Source organism: Hakea prostrata, chromosome 8 (assembly GCF_041222555.1).
Source record: "Hakea prostrata isolate BN-2017 chromosome 8, UWA_Hpros_2, whole genome shotgun sequence".
Taxonomy (NCBI): Eukaryota; Viridiplantae; Streptophyta; class Magnoliopsida; order Proteales; family Proteaceae; genus Hakea; species Hakea prostrata.
In genome coordinates, this window is record NC_142607.1 from 7,104,651 (window position 1) to 7,117,889 (window position 13,239).

Here is a 13,239-nt window from a genome sequence, read left to right on the forward strand (position 1 = left end):
AAGGACTAGGGCTCACAGGTCTAGGGGTTAGGAATGTGGTGGGGGAAAGAAAGTGTGGAGGGACGGAATTTAAACTCTTGATCTTAATTCCTCTACACAGAAAAATGTCACTACTATGCCAAAAGCACACCCTTGAATGCAGTTATACCACTTGTTTGATAATTGTGAAAACACACTGTTATGTGCTTTACAAGAAAAGTAATTTCTCTTTTTCAAAATTTAAGTGTGGGGATGAGACCTGGGAGGGGGAGTGTACTGCCCAAGCCTATGATATGGGGAAAATCATCACCGCCAACGTTTATAAGCTATTTTAGGTTTCCTTTACAAAAGTAGACACTCAATGTTTCAATTAACAAAATTAGTCAAAACTACTATAGGTTTACAAAACTAACCAAAACAATAATTTTTCATCCCTTGTACTATTTTACCTCTAAAACTAACCATACTGACATATTAAGCAACCATTATTTTCTTCCTGTAACTCCAACCTCTCCATTATTAAATATATTTTTTCCTTGCTTTAATGGTTGCCTATTAATGTGTCAATATGGTTAGTTTTAGGGGTATAAATGTCCAAAAGAGATGAAAAATCATTGGTTAATTTGTAAACCCAAAGGTCCCCAAGTCAGTTTTGACTAATTTTGTTAATTGAAACATTGAGAGGCTACTTTCGTTAAAAAAAAACCTAAAAAATAACTTAATCTATTAGGCATGATAAGGATGATGATGGATGGCCTAAACGAGAATGCCAAAGGTCTTTGGTGGGTAAAACAGCAGCAGCAACGTGATAATCCAACTCCAAATAATATCGTCCATTGTACGCCTTGCCTAGCCCAATCCTCTCCTTCGTGCGTAGATCCTGTATCACACAATGTCATGATAGAAAGTTATGAAATAATGAAGTTGTTGGATAAGTTAGGTAACAGATAATAAATTAAAACCAAAGAAAAGAACATGTAATACGTTCGTGAGAGGTAAAGTGAGTATGGGGCTGCAATTCCCAATATATGTAACGGGAGCAAAACCACCATTTGGAAGGCGAATAGATTGGGTGTGGGGAACAAGACTATCCGAATGAAATAAAGATAAGTCGGAAACCATATGAAGACTGGCACCTGAATCAATAACCCATAAAGAAGATATTTTACCTATAGCATTTGCCAATAGTGGAATGTTATCAGATTCCAACAGAGATAGAAGTTTATGGTACTGATCTGTAGTAAAAAATGGTGCAATAGCTAAAGGAATTACAGTTGTAGCAAAAAAATGAACTGTATGAGAGGAATCCATTGAAGACGTAATATTGGTAGTCATTGAAGAAGAGGAAGAAGAAGACATGGCTAATGAAGATTTAGAATCATGTATTAGGCTGATACCATATTAAAAAACAACCTCAATGGGAAAAATGGTTAAATGATTTCATATGAGAGAACCTCAAATATATAGGCAGCAGACATCCCATGCTATAAGATAACTATGAACAATAAAAGAAAGATATAAAACATGAAAATATAATACATGGAAATGTTTGTTTGAAAATATAATACATGGAAATGTTTATTTGAAAATATAATACATGGAAATGTTTGTATGGAAATATAATGTATGGAAATGATTTAATAGAGAAACCTAATCAAGCCAAAGCCAAAGCCAAATTAGGATATTGATGAAATGGAAGGATGAGATGTATGGAAAAAATTCAAATGAGGGGAGTGATGAATGAAAATAATTCAAATGAAAAGATGAAATGATATGTAATTTATCCTATAAATTTTCACTGGGCCAAAAACGAGCTAGGGCTTGTATAAATGAAACATCCTCATAAGCTCCTCTAGTAGTCAGTTGTACTTACTGAATTATGTCAGGACAAAAGATTATGTTCAATAGTAAAAAGACAATAATCAAATATGGAGAAAATCAAGGAAGCAAATTGACAAGTAAAGGTAGTAAATTCAAGAAGGTCTTGAAAGTGAACTTCCGTCCCTTCACATCTTCTCCACCCTCAAATCCTTGTGCCGGTGGACCTCAGTCCTTTCAGTCCTTGTGATTGGTCTCAATGACAAAAAAAAAAAGAAGAAGGGTTGCCTGATGCTTCTTACTTCTTGGGGAAACAAACGAGGACCTCACATCTTTATTTAGGAGAGAAAGGAACATCACACTAGGATGCTTTGCCCAATCATCACAATGGTAAGTTTGGAAAACAAACAGAAGCATGCTGGAAGAAAAGAAAATTCATTACGAGATTCTACTAGTTTTGAATCTTCTTCAGAAATTTCCTGAATCATTTGGTGAGGAAAGCACGGTATTCCCCTCCTCTGTTTCTGATTTGGGAAAGAACGTATTCACAACTATTTGGCTTCCCACCTTGGGCCTGTTTAGTTACTTCAATTCAGAGATTTGAAATTCCTGAATTCATGAATCTAGATTTTACACCTATTTCCAAGGATTTCATTTTTTTTTTTTGCCTACGAGAATCTCCCAGTGAATTATAGTATTTAAAACCATGTAATATTTTAATTCAAAGACATTCTTGAATTTACTTTAACCTTTGAATTAGAATGTTATATATGACCAAACCTTATAACTTATTAGGCACTCACTGAGAGAGCCCCTTAAAAGAGAGATGCTCTTGCATATTTACTGAACCCAGAAACAGAGCAGAAACCGTGCAGGAATCACTTACACAGTGACATCAAAGATTTCCAATCCTAACGAGAGTTGAATCAACACATGAAGATGAACTAAACATGTTTAGTTCAGAAGCCAAGTCAAAAAAATACATTAGACAGGAGAATAAACTCAAGAAGTTTCAGCAGCTGGTTGGGTCACTCCATACTTCCACCAACAAATTACAATGAGGGTCTCAGGTGAGCAGACATCGTACTTCAGCTTCCCAGAACTGGAGAGAAAGACCTCAGCTAGTTCAAGCATGTCTGATGTAGGGCTTGTGCTGTCTATGGTCTCTTACTAAACACCTTCAATGCAACTTCTTCCCTGGTGATCTCTTCCTTGTAATCCTGCTTAAGCATTGCCACTAGGGTCACTCATGTAGAGCTGGAACCCAAAGTTCTTATCCCAACCTGCAAACAGAAATGAGAAACCAAATGACAGAGCCCACCAAACTGTCTATAGAATTGCTTGGTATCACAGAGAGATTGAACCAACTGTTCAACTGGAAATGGTTCCTGGCATCAGACACTATACCAATCACAGCAAAGTCAACATGATCATCGATCTTGTACATCTTGGTGCAATTCGATGGAGCAGTTGAGAACTCAACCCCCCCCCCCCCTTTTGCCAACTAGCACCCATCTTTTGCTAATATTCGAATAGTGGTTCCCGCAGTACCAATGTCTTCTATAGCATACTCCACTTGGCAAAGGCGACCTTCCAGGGAGAAGATTGTTGTACAGCTATCATACCTCCAAGACATTTTCCATAATTACTCTAAAAAACACAGAGAACACCATCTATTAGCACTCCAGCACTGAAAGTACTAAAAATAAATGAATGGACACCAAAACTGAAGTGCCCATCAAAGGATTCACTACAGTGCTAACTCTAAACCACATCTAGCACTACAGTGAGAGAGTAAAGCATATGCTACAAAAACATGAAAGAAACTGGAAACTGAAATCACCCATTGCAACATGGTTCTTTTGGTCCCCGAATCTAGTACAATAGTTTGAGAGTATTATGCCAAAGCATATTCTATTAAACAAGAAAAAAAAAAAAAAAAGAAATGAAAGAAACCGGAAAAGGAAATTGCCTATGCAGCATAGTGATTTTTTTTGTGTGAGTGTGTGTGTGTGTGGGGGGGGGGGTGTTGTAAACAAAGCCAAAAGAAGTTGGAAGATAGAAGGTTCTTCAATGTAACTGAAACCTAAAAGAAGTTGTAGACATCCATTCGTCCCACCATTTTCTACAAGGCTTGTTCACCATGGCTTCCCTTCAGAACATAGGAAGCTCCTATAACTTGATTAATGATCATACTATAACTTCTAAATATGAAACACCTATTAAAATTAAAACACATGAATCATGTCTCCATGTCCTATGTAGGACAACCATGCATAGTTGTCAAAGCACTAGATAACCGAAGGCATTTTAGGGCCTTCCAAGCACTTAGGTAACGTTTATGCTGTTGGCAAACACCCCCCCCCCCCCCCCAAAAAAAAAAAAAAAAAAAAAAAAAAAAAAAAAAAGAAAAGAAAAAAAGAAAGCAGAAAGAAAAGCACTGAGGTAATGTAGTGGCCACTAGCTGATGCCACAGTGACCTTCACACTACCCTTTTTAAAATAAAAAAAAAAAGAAGAAGAAGAAAGGAAGCCAACATATTAAGACAGACTAGTATAGGACAGCCAACTAGCAAACTACCGATGATAGATGCTACAACCTACATCTCAACTTATATGCTACTGCATATTAGAGATGGTAAAATTCTAGTAAAGCATAGTATCATATGATTAAGATCTAAGAAAGTGAATTATAAATTCAAATAGGAAAAATACTGTTCTCAAACAGATCTTAGTCACTGATAAAACTATTAAGCAACAGCTAGTAACTAAAAACAGTAGAAAAGCACAAAGAATACCAATAACCAGTTGAAATTTGAGAATAACCAGCAGCAGAAAGTAGTTTAGCCACAGTAACAACACAAACAAGATGAAAAAAAAAACCCAGCAGTCTTAAGATTCAAATTAAACATCATATACCGTTAAGCAGCAAAAAGAGAAATTTTTGGAGTGGTAATAACAACTAAAGAGCTCCCAACACAAATCTCCCTCCGAACTTCCCCATACACAATGGAGGATGACCTTCTCCGGTGACCTCCTCCCCATCTCTTGACCTGAGCTCCCCTTTTACAATGACATCCAATACACCCACCTCTGCTACCTCTTGTCCATCCCCCATTAACCCCTCCCCTCTCCCTCCTGGCAACCCCTCACCTCCTCGCAATGTACCTCCTTCCTCACCACCGGCAGCCTGAACTCTCTTTTCAAAACCCCTGCTTCTACCTGCCCCTCCACTGAGTGCAATCTTTCCTTTATACCCCCTTCATCTGAAACCCCTATCCCTTTGGTCCAATGTCCCTCCTCCGCTAGTGGCCCAGGAATTCTCCACTGGAAACAAGTTGTTCTCGGGCAATTTCTTGGCCCCTACCCCCCCCCCCCAAATTGGTATCATTAAGGCCTCTCTTGCTAAGCAATGGAACTCGGTTGGTTCCCTAGATACGTTTGTCAATGATAATGGCATTCTGTTGTTCAAATTCTCCTCTAACGCCTGCAAAATCAAAGCCATCGAGGGTTCTCCTTGGTACATAGGGAAATCCTTGATTTCCATTAAACCATGGGAGCCCTCCATGCCTCTCAGCAAGGTCAACTTCAACTCACATCCCCTGTGGATCAATCTCCCTTGGTCTTCCTGGAATTTTGGAATCGTGAATGCCTTAGTCATATCAGCTCTGCGTTAGGCCGCCCTCTTCGCTCAGATATGAAGACCTCCAAGTTGGAGCGCTTGTTCTATGCTCGCATCTGTGTGGACGTGCCTGCTTCCAAACCCCTTCCCCCTTGCATCTCCATTGTAGGACTCGGGCCTGCACCTTAATCAACTCATGAGGATTGGACCACCAGAGCACCAACGCCTAGGTTGGTCTCCTGGAATTTGGAATCGGAAGCCTTAGTCATATCAGCTCTGTGTTGGCTGCCTCACTCAGTTGATCCCCAAGTTGGGCGCGCTGCTCGCATCTGTGTGGACGTGCCTGCTTCCAAACCCCTTCCCCCTTGCATCTCCACTGTAGGACTCAGGCCTGCACCTTAATCAACTCATTGTATGTGATTGGATACCATCCAGATGCACCAACTGCCTGGTGTTTGACCATGAATCCCATTCGTGCTCCACTGTGAAATCTTCTGCCGCTACTACGATCTCAACTGCCGGAACTCCTCTGCCAGCTCCACCGCTGCCAAAACCTGCTGCCTCAATAGACAAGACAGGTCTTGTCTAAGACTCACCATTTTTAGCATATCAGGTATTGTTTGCATTTAACATTTCTTTCTAGAAAGCAGCAGCAGAACAGAGCACAAGTAGAATATACAAGAAACCAGATTGAAAAGTTTTAAATTTTTTTATTTGAGACTGGATTCCACCTATAAGATTATAAATGCTCATTTTGAACAAGGGAGTGCTTATAGCCGACAAGAACATGATAATTGGAACATGATAAATTAATCCCAAAGAAGCTATCCAAAAACGAAATTCGTTATTGGGTTGTAATGTTGAGGTAAATTACACAATAACTCCCATTTATGGTACAATATTTGGTATCGAAATTCGGTTTTGGTATCTCATATTCTAGTACGGTATAGGTATATACTGATGGTATGATACCTAATGCCGAAACCGTAGTATACTGTACCGAATACACAAATTCAGTTTCAGTACAAATTGTACCGAATTTTAAAATGGTTTGGTACGGTACGGTTTAAATGGTTTCAGTACCAAATTGACACCTTTAGGCTTACCTGCCACCACTGCTACCCCTATGCTTGATCATATTTGGAAAAAGCTCCTAGCTCTAGAAGGGCAAGTTGCTTTCATTTGTTAGGAGAGTGGTGCTTATCCGATCAGTCCTCCAATCTTCTGACCTTTTCTAGTGCGATATCTTTTCCCTTCCTAAATCCACCATCCACTCTTTGGAAGCCATCTATGTGCCTTCCGTTGGAGAGGCCAAGAAGCTTCCTGCTTCCTTCACCCTATTTGTTGGAAGGCCATTTGCTGTCCCAAATCAGAAGGAACTCTTGGAATCCACCGAATTCTTGATATGCATCTGGCTTGCCTCATGAAACTCATCTGGAAGATCGCCTCCAAACATGATTCCATTTAGGTCTCCTGGGTCTATTCCTATCTTCTTAAATCTAATTCCATTTGGTCTGTCCTGCTCCCCTCCAACCCCTCTTGGATCTAGAGAAAGCTATTGCTTCTCCAAGGCCGTGCTCTTTCCACCATTTCTATCCTCATATCTTCTGGTACCTCCACCTCCTTTTAGCTTGATCCCTGGCATCCAATGGGTAGTTTGTTCACTCTCCTTGGCCCTAGAGTTGTCCATGACTCCCGTATCCCAAATTCTATCTCCCTCTCTTCCTGTATCTCTAATAGTTCTTGGTCCCCCTCCCCTCACCCATGTCTCACATAGATTTAGAACTCCCTTCCCCCTGTCATCCCATGCTGATGACCACATTATTTGGCTTCATTCCCATACCTTATCTTTCACTACTGCCTCAGCTTGGAACCTCCTCAGAACCCCCTCCCCATTGTCCCCACTGTCCCCTAGGCCCCCTTGTGTGGTTTAAAGGCCATATCCCCCGCCATTCCCTCACCCTTTGGAGAGCCCTCAATCTTGCTCTCCCTACCCAAACATTTCTCATTAGCCGCCATATCCCTGTCAAGCCCCAACTGTACCCTTTGTTGGAATAGTTCAGAGGACCTTGAACACCTATTTTTCTATTGCCCGCTCTTCCACTCTATTTGGACCTTAGCCCTAGCTTTCATTTGGCCCTAATCGTGACATTCTTTGGCTTTTACCGAGATTGGGATTGGATCTTGAGAAGCTATGCTGGTGCCACTATCTGCAACCAAGTGTTTAAGCTTGTCTTTGCCGCCACTGTCCACCATCTTTGGTGGGAGCGTAACATGAAATGATGGACTTCCCAATCCAAACCTCAAGATATGATTTGGAATGCCATCTATTTTGATGTTTCTTCGAGCCTTCTCTCTTCCCCATCCCCCTGTTGTTGATTCGCCAAGAAATAGGTTGACTGTTAGTTCTTGGAGTCTCAAGTCCTCTATCCAATCCCTTCCTGGACTGGGCTCCCCCCGCCCCTCTCTCTTCCCCCCCCTTTTTTGTATATGCGCTCTTTGTTGTTGCTTTCAATAATTTAATTATTTATTCATCCAAAACAAAAAAAGATATCCCAACACAATATCATAGATTTATGCCTAAACACTACCTAGTGCTACATGGCATCTCCAAGAAATTGATTTCAGCCACACCCCCAAATAGCAGCAGATATACCAAATTTAAGGTTCATATAACTGGAACACATTCAAGTAGCCCATAACAATGACCAAAAGCCATACCATCTAGTAGAACAAAGACCAATGAAATAACTAAACAGAAAAAGAAAAAAGGTTAAAGATGATAAAAAAATTTAACATGATTCACACACCAACACGATGTGCTACATCCCTGGGCGAAGCTGTTATCACTATTCACTATGTAATAGAAAAAGATTACAATGGAGATCTCCCACTAATTATGCATCTAATATAAACTACTGCCAGTAGGTCCTACATATTTATCCTGCCATTATTACTAGCAAATTGGATCTCATCAAATTGAGAAGAAATTTTTTAGCTTTGGCTGCAACCATGAACTCATGCGTTTGCAACCTTGTGTATCAGCATAGATCTACGAAGAGTGCATTGATGAAAAAAAGGGACTCTACACACATGCAGAGATGCCAATCAACCATTTCTCCTATGGCTTTTGCAAGCATCATGGAGTCAATCACGGGACACCAGTTGGATTAACATGAATTAAAGGCACTGATTGGTTTATCGTACATTGGCTCATTTTTGTTTGTTTCTTCCAAAAAAATAAACATTTTCTAATGCTACAATTTTGTATCATTGATTCCTCTTTCATTTTTCTTTAGTTTGTTATCTAGAATAACCTGCTTATCATGCTGAGATTAAATAGCATTACATAAAACAACAAAATTAAGGTGTAATCATGTTTTGGAAGTGCTGAGGGAAACAACGCAGGATCACTTATTGTAAAATAGGTTTCTGCCTTTCCATTGCAGATACAATCTATTTCATTTTTAGAATCAAATCACTTCTCAACCTAACCAATGACAAAAGAATTTGTACCAGAAACCAGGCCTGAATCCTGAGTAAACGAACACTAGAAGAAAAGAAAGAGAGACAGACAAAGAATAACAGAGTTTACCTCCAGTGGAAATGGTACTGCATGCCTGAAACGTTGTTAGAAGGGAAGGCAGGCTTCAAAGAATCGCCAAACCAAATACTAGCTAGGGCTCAGTTTCTTTTCATCTCTCCAAAACGAAGTTTGAAGATGAAAGTATCACACTGAGGAATAATAATGTAAAATGACAGATATGTCTAAGTCGTTTACTTGGAACATAAGTTAACTTTTTTCCTTTTTTGTTTCTTTTTGAGCAAATCACACAGCACCCGCTATAAAGGGGGTAAAATTCTTTAGTCTTGACCACCCGCTATTACCTCTTAATTACATGGCACCCACACTCAAAATTACAAGTTACCCACAGTTACATTTTCAGTTAAATAGATATGTTAAATGACCAAAATACCGTTACTTATATTTAAAGCATTTAAAATTTGATTTTCAAATTACCTAAATACCCTCAGTTAGGTATCCCTTCACCATCCCTTCACCCATCTTCTTCATATGCCAGAAACTCCTCTCCACCACCGGAAACCGCTCTCCACCACCAACGACCACAGCCCACCCCCCATTTTTTTCCCCCTCTCCCTCTCTCTCTCTAACATCTCTCTCCAAGCACGGGAATATAGAACAGGCATGGATGGATTGGCACTAGGTGTACATGAAGAGGAAAGTCTTGTTGAACGTCTGTGGAGAAGAGAGCCATTGAAGGGCTGACAAAGACAGGCTCGTCAAGAAAACGATCAGAAATGAAGATTGGTTAGAAAGGGAGACAGTGAGGTTTCTTCCACCCCCCCCCCTTTTTTTTGGGGGGGGGGAGGTGGTGTGTGTTTTAAAAGTATGGTCGATGTACTTCTGAAGGCTTTAATAGAGAGCTTGTAGGATCTGATTGCAAGTTGCTTATTGGTTTCTTATCTCAAAAGAAAAACCTCTGTTCCCTTTCATCTTCAGACTACTAATCAAAGATACTCCACGATAGAATCCAAAATTAAACTCCTATAAACATTTTGTAAATTTGCATGTACTGATTGAACAACAAAAAGAGAAATCCTGATAGATAAAAGTAGTAGACATATGAAGATCTATTGCACTCCCCCCCCCAAAAACAAACCCCCCCCCAAAAAAAAAATCCTATTGCAGCAAGACTGTCATCTAGACAACAATAACCTAGAAAGATATTTCAGTGAAGTATCCCAAAAGTAATTTTTTTAATCTGCTGTGGTTCACAAACCAGAATACAAGGATTTCAAATATAAGATAATCCACGACCATCTAATAGTCACTTCATACAAAAAATTCTGCATCAAAAAGAAAAATTTAAGATCCTCCAACAGAAAATTCTTTTTTGCAGGCAGTAGATGTTGCATCTAACTTCATGCTAACGTTTCTGGGTACTGGTAAGTGAAGAGTTAACATTTACACTATAGCACACATGTTGATTTGCCTACAAAAAACATTTGGCTGGTATATTGTTGGCCTAAATGCCTAATAGAGGCCAATCTGGCAAAATATGACAACCCCACAACCCCCCCCCCCCCCCCCCAAAAAAAAAAAAAAAAACCAGAATATTAGGCATATTCTATGCAGGTCTAGCTTCTTAGATCTTTATATAGGGCTTGGGGATTTGCTGGAGTACCAAACAACCCCTGTTTGGAAAGGTTGCAGAGAAAGATGGTCCCCTAAAATTTATGGAATGCAACATGCTTAAATTTGCTGGGCCACTAACTGCACAGGCTCCCTATGTTGAAAGTTGAAACTTCCAAAGCAATAGTATGAAGTGTGCAGTAACTTCATGACTGCAAGAAAATTTAATGAGGATGTCATCTGCACATCTTGGCTTTGTGGGATTTTTATTACAAAGGTTATGTTCATGTCAGAATACAAGCAGTATAACTTGTGTAAGTATCCATGCCCCAAAAAAGCTGCCAAAGTTAATTGACTCCCAATCCAACAGAACTACCTCTATCTAAAAAAAAGCCCAACCAGCTAGAATCCATTACTAACAATCGTAAGTCAACAAATATACCCACATACCACATTCTTGATAGATTTTAACTATATAACTTGCAAGAATTATTACCAAAGAGGATTGTGCTAGAGAGAGTGGCTTTGGATTCTGAACCCATTCATTTCTGGGGGGGAAAAGTTCGACGTGAAGCTTTTCCCACCCTTTTTTAAGTCCTAACTCAAGTTCCAGCCATAGCTCTGCATCTGTAAAAAGATTTCACAGTTGTACAACATTGATCTTACTTGAGGACAATGGGTTAGGACTAGGCTAGATGATCCTGAATCTTTTGCAACATCTTTGTTGATTCTACAAGAATACAAAAGACAAGAGGCATGGGTGCTCTTGCAGACTTGCCGGTATAAGGTTGATTAATGGACATTAAGTTGGACCCACTCTGACATGAGAAAACAATTTGCCAGTCAATGAAAAGAGAAGTTCCCGGTTTTCTGGCAGACATTGAACAATGTAGATCCATAACGAAAATTGACAAATAGTAGTGGTCAGTCCAACAAACGAATTACTCCCATGTTTCAATAAAGCAATCTTGGGAGAAACTATACCAACAATGAATGGATAGAACCAAGGATGTAAAAAACACATGAAGTACATGACCATTTTAAACAGACAACCAATATCCTAACTTCGGGTTTGTTTGATATACTCCTAAATTTAATCATAAATGTAATCAGGTAGTTTGGGGGTAATCAAATATGGTTTTTATTTTTATATTCATAGTTGGAGTCCTGTTTTTCTATTCAGTTACACGGTTCCCTCTTATATGTATCCATCTACAACCTTATACCTAACAGGAAACCTCCTAATGCTAGGTGGATGAGAAAAGGGAAAGAACATGAGAAACAAATTTATCAAAAGTATATATGCAATATCCATTACTTCAATATAGGGATTTAGAGTTTCACCATGAATTTATCCAGCTATTATGAGCTGCTTGCCTCTCTTTGATAAAATCCAGTACACTTGCAGCATCACTATGCATTATAACCTTCCCATCTTCCATATAGACAGCACCATCTGCATGCTCTAGCTCTTCCAAGCGATGGGTAACCCATAATGCGGTGACATCTCCAGAAACAGCCAGAGAACTTTTAACAGCATTTATCACCCCAATCTGATCATTTTCATCCAAAAATGTTGTAAGTTCATCTAATAACAGAACTTTACAAGCTTCAGCTAAAGCACCAGCAATGGCAACCCTTTGTTTCTGACCACCACTGAGAGTTTGAACTGGCCGCTGTAAATAGTCAAACATGCCCACAGCATCTAAAGCCTTTTCTACTCTGGACCTAACTTCGTCTCGGGTAAGGTTGAATTTACCAAGACCAAATGCAACATCTGCTTCAACGGTAGGCATTACTACCTGGTGATCTGGGTTCTGGAAAACAAAACTCTTAGGCCTCTTGACATATGCAACCCCACCAGTTGGATTCAAAAGACCAGCCAAGACCTTTAAGAGTGTGGATTTGCCGCAACCATTCGGTCCAAGAAGCATCCATAGCTGTCCCGAAGGAATCTGAAGAGAACAGTCCTTAAGTATTGGAACAAATTTTCCATTTCTCGTCGTGATCGAGTAATTCAGATTTTGGCCTTCGACGGCGAAATCCCCAGTAACAAGACCACTTGAGCCAGCGGTGGAATGGAGAGGAGGAAGATAAGCGGCTGCGGAGACACGAAAGAAAGAAGACAGATTCATCGCATGACGAACGAAGGAAAGCTAAAATAGAAGCGAAGGAAGCAACCAGATACCAGGAGTCATTTAGCTGAGTAACGTGCGATTGATATGGAAGAGAGAAGCGAAATCAGATTCAGCTTTTGACGGTCTGGAATCTGGGACTTATCGGTAAGCAGAAGTTTTCTGCGGCCGCTCCTGAGAACTTTTGAGGGACGGAATCTTGAAAATCTATGCTTCATTTGTATCATCTTATCCCGAGTCCGGCACAAGTTTAAAATATCGGTATCCGGCGCAAGTTTAAAAAAATGGTATCAAATATCATATGTGTTTGGCCAACCCGGCAAGGCGCCCGACTAATCCGGGTTTGCCCAGTTGCCCGGCTGTAGTGGGGAGTCTCCGTGAGAATTTTTCATTCACGATTTGAACCTGCTTAACGCCCGCTTCTACTTGGACCAACCCCGTTGGTGGATCAAGTGATTTTAAAAGACAGTATCATTTAATTTCAAGTTTTATTTAATAGACACGTATGAATATGTATCATATTATTTGTAT

The 13,239-nt window shown here is 39.8% G+C and overlaps 1 protein-coding gene and 1 pseudogene across 2 annotated transcripts; both read right to left on the bottom strand.

The window, feature by feature from the left end:
* Positions 1-2,798: 2,798 nt before the first annotated feature.
* On the bottom strand, positions 2,799-12,889 carry ABCI10 (ABC transporter family protein). 2 transcript variants are annotated; one of them, XM_089166869.1, is made up of 2 exons: positions 11,918-12,889; positions 2,799-3,447 (listed from the first exon to the last, which is right to left on the bottom strand). In XM_089166869.1, coding segments are annotated over exons 1-2 (792 nt in total). In that variant the 5' UTR covers positions 12,709-12,889; the 3' UTR covers positions 2,799-3,446. The 2 variants fall into 2 exon arrangements, with proteins under 2 accessions (XP_089022995.1, XP_089022994.1); XM_089166868.1 differs by having other exon boundaries at positions 2,953-3,080.
* Positions 2,800-3,433, bottom strand: LOC149006561 (putative proteasome subunit alpha type-4-B; annotated as a pseudogene).
* Positions 12,890-13,239: the final 350 nt, after the last annotated feature.

What these genes read in the sequence shown, in the direction of transcription:
- ABCI10 (XM_089166868.1), bottom strand. Translation starts at nt 12,708, where the DNA reads ATGAATCTGTCTTCTTTCTTTCGTGTCTCCGCAGCCGCTTATCTTCCT.